The 5152-nt window shown below is 34.6% G+C and overlaps 1 protein-coding gene across 1 annotated transcript; it reads right to left on the bottom strand.

The window, feature by feature from the left end:
* Positions 1-294: 294 nt before the first annotated feature.
* On the bottom strand, positions 295-4504 carry LOC139872531 (granule-bound starch synthase 1, chloroplastic/amyloplastic). The gene is made up of 14 exons (XM_071860419.1): positions 4391-4504; positions 3986-4308; positions 3760-3840; positions 2922-3020; positions 2768-2857; positions 2607-2670; positions 2412-2512; positions 2213-2322; positions 1889-2132; positions 1320-1496; positions 1055-1246; positions 873-959; positions 667-795; positions 295-575 (listed from the first exon to the last, which is right to left on the bottom strand). Exons 2-14 carry the CDS (start codon positions 4295-4297, stop codon positions 459-461), a joined length of 1803 nt encoding a protein of 600 aa, XP_071716520.1. The 5' UTR covers positions 4298-4308; positions 4391-4504; the 3' UTR covers positions 295-458.
* Positions 4505-5152: the final 648 nt, after the last annotated feature.

Below are 5152 nucleotides of genomic sequence, written 5' to 3'. Positions count from 1 at the left end.
TTTTAAATAACATTTAAATATTTCACGGGTTATACCTTTTAGTTCGACTACAGTTGCGCTTTAACGACATCATCGTTAGCCACAAAAAAATTTTACAAACTAAACGCAATAAAATACATTGAAAACCGAACCCCCGGCGCGAAGCGAGGGTTCGAACACTAGTTATTATTCAAACTGTTTAAACTGTGCATACAATACGGTGTACAAAAGATGTGAGTAGCATGAAATACATCTTCTGTTAACAGTACAAAAATGAACCAAACAAACACAATTATCATACAATACAAATACAAAGAAGATATACAAGATCATTATTATATATAACTCGCTTACAAAACAACAATGGAGATCAAACCAAACTCCCATTTGGTCATCAAGGTTAGTTCTTTTATTAGGTTAGCATGATGCATATATACTACTACAGATTACGTTAAATTAAGGTACATTTATCGTCTTATTTAAGGGGTCGCGACGTTTTCCTTAGCAAGGGGAGCAATCTCTTCACCCTCGATCCCAGCCTCACTACCGTCGACCCCTAAACTCAAAAGCGCCTCTTCCCATTTCTTCGCAGGTTTCTAAAAACATTGCAACACGACAAACAAACACACTTAAAAAAATACATTTTTTCAACTTGCAATCTCATTTTCGGTAATTTGAAGTACTAACCTTCCACGAAAGTTCTTGAGCCATACAGTTTTGTATCATCTCTGAAAAAGCCGGAGTACCATAAACATTCAACGCTCTTTTAACAGTCGTTGCAATTGCAGTTACATCAACTAGATCAACCATTTCACACTGACAAAATGTTTCAATAGTTAGTAGAACTTAATACTCGAGTTGCTCATCCATAAATCATTCGTAATGTTTGGTACCTCAACGTTAAAAGCGCCCATTTGAAATCCTGTATAACCTTCTTTAACTGTATCAACTAACCCACCGGTTGATGCAACAATAGGTACCTAATTTTCCAAATTTTAACACATATAAGAACTTATGTATTAACATGTTGATTACTAATTACTACACATGACAAGTTAACGAGTCGAATGCTTACACATCCATACGGCATTGCTTGCAACTGTATGAGACCACATGGTTCGAATCTACTAGGCACGATTATAAAATCAGCTCCTGCTATAATCATATGAGCCAACTTCACGTTAAATTTCGCTACTCCTCTAGCCTTTAACGGATACTCTGTTTCTAACTCGTCCAATTGCTTCTCCATCACCTTTTTCCCAGTTCCCTAACACAACAAATCATGTTAATTTTTAATCTATTTAACAAACATATATCATATCTGAAAGTAGTAAACTCACAAGTACTATTATCTGAACATTTTCGTCAATGAATTCAGGAATAGCTGCAGCGAGTATATCTGATCCCTTCTGCTCTTCAAGCCTACCGATAAATCCTATTACCGGGATGCTCTTATCAACTGGTAATCCAACTTCTGCTTGCAGGGCTTCTTTTATAAGCGGCTTTGCGCTCATTACCTATAAATTATCAAATAATCACATTTCATATCAAGAATGCTAATTTGTGCTTTTAAAAGATTTTGAGGCACTACCAAAGTTCTTGTGTGCAAGTGTGCAACTATTAAGGTGCTGTTTCTTTTTAAGATGATTTTGTCTTAACATATGTAAACCGCGTCTGTAGTGAAGATGTGGTTTGAATATCTGTAGGCTGAATATCAAAGACTGTTTGTTTTGTGTCTGCAGCAGTGAGAAAAGTTTTTTAAGTTTGCATACTTACAGACAAAGAATATATTATCATATCTACCTAATAAGGTCAGCGTAAAAGTTTGTAGTAAAAATATCTGCGGGCGTGTAGACATGAGACCTAATAAAGTCTGCATAATGAGAAACAAACAATACATAATACTTACAGTTGTGGAATCAAATTTGACACTAGTAAATTTATCAGTCATCGGATTCCATTCTTGCGTATCCATCCCATTAACGATTCCTTGAATCGAAGTTATGCGAAGAATGTTATCTAATTCAACTCCTTTGTCTGGTGCAGAAACGAGTTCTTGAGCATAGTACGGGCTAACGGTTAAGATCTTGTCTGATTCTAGTATTCCTGCTTTCATCCAATTAATCTTCCTTCCTTTTACCGGTTTCTCATATCTGCAGGGTTATAACAGTTACAAAACTGAAAATATCTATATATATCAGCACATATATCTATATATCAGTGTATTGGTTACCCGTCGATGAAATCAAAAGAACTTTTGAATTCGTCTGGAAGATTGAGGAGTGAAAAGTCTGCAAATGCAAATCTGCCTTGGTATGCAATGTTGTGGATACAAAAGGCAACCTACATTAAAAAATATAAACTGATTAATCGAACGATATCTTTACAAAACATTATAACGATCTGAGATAAAAGCAAGTAACGCGTCTTACTTTAGCACTCATATATATTCCTTTAGATTGATACATACTTTTCAAGTAACATGGAAGAAGCGCTGTGTGCCAATCGTTAGCAATGAACACAACATCTTCCCCTGCACCAAACGAAATTAATCATTATTTATTATTTATTTATCATCTAATCTAATTATTACAAATTTAACAAGGCTTATAAAATATGGATCTTACCATATGTCCCCGAAAAATATTTGTTGCTGTTGAGATTCAACACTCTTGGGGCCTCTAAAGCTGCCTGATATCGACATCATTTAAACTTTATACGACGATTAAGACATTAATTTTTAAGTACACGATTAAACATGGAAAGACTAATTAGATAGTTAATTAACCTGGCATAGTAAACTAAATCTAAGCTGATTGTCCTGATAGTCTATTCCAGCAACTGGTCCATAAACTTTTGAAGCTGTCTTTCCCCAAACCTGAATTCAATAAATTTTGTTAAAGATTGTTTTAAGCGAAGAAATGATAAAACGACATTTGTACCTTCTCAAGAAATATCGGGTGATCCACAAACACTCTGTCAACACCTCTCTTATAGCAGTGGAAAAATCTTACTTTTTCAGTTTTATCTCCGGCCTTGAGCTATATATATCAAAAGGGACATCAAATTAAAAACGTGTAGGAACATTGATTATTCGAAAGAATACTTAATTGAAACCGCCGTTATGGCTACCATCTAATTCGATACACTTATATATAATAATAACACACACAGTTAATTTTAAGGGACATGTTCAATAAGTAAAAAGAAGCTCTTTGTATACGAAAGTTTTTCATAAATAAAAAATAAGTTTAATAATTCTAAAAAAAACTAATAAGTATAAGTATTAACATTAATCAAAATGTAATATTTTTAAAATCTTATAAATAAATGGACCATTATACATTGTTTGGTCCCTTGCCATTTTGTGCCCTGAATTGCACACTTTGCACTCCCCAAAATCAGGCTCCACATTTTTTTTTAACAGCAAGCTTTGCATCACTGTACCATTTATTTCAACGACACTTATCATTTGCACACACACGCGTTCGGGACTCGGGAGGAAACCCGAATCGCATTACAGGAACCCGATCATTTAACCATCCCGAGGGGCAGGCGGACCGGGTTTGAATCCTGAATGGATCCGAGAAAAAACCCCTGGGGTCAATCTGGATATTCATATTTCAGGCAGATTAATTAATAGGATGGGCAGAGCGAGGCTCGAACCCATGACTTAACCCCCAGCCCTAACACACAAGGTGAAGGGGATGCCGTTGAAGCCATGCTTCGTTGGCACCAGGCTTCAATTGAATCAAACAAATGATCATACAAGCGATATACCTCAAGTTCTACTTCAGTATCCCATGCATCTTTGTACTGATCATAACGAGGGGAAACTGTCATTACACGATGTCCGTTTGCCTAAACAATAACACAAATCCAACACACTATGTTAAATCAACCTAATTAACAACGAATTTAACAAGACTAATTCATACAGAGTATTAAAATGGCCCAATTTTTTATTTAAAAAAAAAAAAATTTGATACCATATAACATAACATACCGCCATAGCAGGAGGAAGACCACCAAGAACATCACCAAGTCCACCAGTTTTACTCCATGGACCAACTTCTGCTCCAACAAATATCAAATTCATTCCTGTTCCACATATTATCATTTTTCTTGAACTCACATTTCGTATCTTTTTTCCACCGATAAATTTCGCGTTGTAAACGAGTTTTAGTCCTTCATGAACCACCATTTGCATCTGCATTTTTCCACTTGGTTTAACTTCTTTTCTATTAGCAGATATTGCAACTCCATTGTTAGAAATTGAGGTTCTTGAAGCATAAGTCCATGCAGTTGCAGTGGCCATGTTTTTAACTTCTGCTTAACAACAATAAAAATATTAGTTAAATTTGGAGTTAATATACTAAAAAGTTATTTAAGTTAAAAGAGTAGTACTAACCCTGTTGATGAGTGGAAGCTGAAAGTTCAACAAAATAGGTGAAAAGATTGTGTTTATATTGAAGTTATTAGTAATAATGGTGTGGACGAAATTGAATGCACGTGGGCTACAAGCCAAAATGCAAAAAACCACAATTTTTGTGTGTGTTGATGGTTGTGTACTTGATTCCAAGAGACATGAACCATGATATTAGTGTTCACGGCTAACAATTATTTTGGTCCCAATGAAGTTATAATAGATATATAGATATAGATATAGCATATATGGAATATATGGGAACATTATTATTACAAGTTGTAAGGTTTGTTACATATATATTTGGGCTTTTAACTAATTCGTAGATCCAAATCTTGGGCCTGGTACTCAGTTTTTCTGATCGGGCCGAAGGCCTTTTATGCATATCTTTTTCTTTTTTTCTTTATTTTTTTTTTTTTTTCAATCTGACCACCAACACCAATATATTTTGTTGCTAGACCATCATACCTACCATGTGTGCCATTTGTTAGTAGAAAGTAAATTATTGGTATGTGCCATATTTCTTTTAGAACGGCAAACTCACACACTGTAAAAAAAATTTTACACGAATAATGTTCTCGGCAGGAAATAAACCCAAGACATCAAGGTTAGGGCACTTCGGATACCGCTAGGCCATTGAAACTTTGGTTTGGTATGTGCCATATGGTGATACACATATGAGTGTATTGTTTTAAGTTTGATCAAAATGTAATATATATATATATATATATATATATATATATATAT

This window comes from Rutidosis leptorrhynchoides, chromosome 1 (genome assembly GCF_046630445.1).
Source record: "Rutidosis leptorrhynchoides isolate AG116_Rl617_1_P2 chromosome 1, CSIRO_AGI_Rlap_v1, whole genome shotgun sequence".
NCBI lineage: Eukaryota > Viridiplantae > Streptophyta > Magnoliopsida > Asterales > Asteraceae > Rutidosis > Rutidosis leptorrhynchoides.
This window is presented reverse-complemented; position numbering and strand designations above follow the sequence as displayed.

Coding starts and splice junctions, on each gene's coding strand:
- LOC139872531 (XM_071860419.1), bottom strand. CDS start 4,297: ATGGCCACTGCAACTGCATGGACTTATGCTTCAAGAACCTCAATTTCT. Junction 1,497..1,888: donor TCAAATTTGATTCCACAACT/GTAAGTATTATG, acceptor GATAATTTATAG/GTAATGAGCGCAAAGCCGCT. Junction 576..666: donor CTCAAGAACTTTCGTGGAAG/GTTAGTACTTCA, acceptor CAATGTTTTTAG/AAACCTGCGAAGAAATGGGA.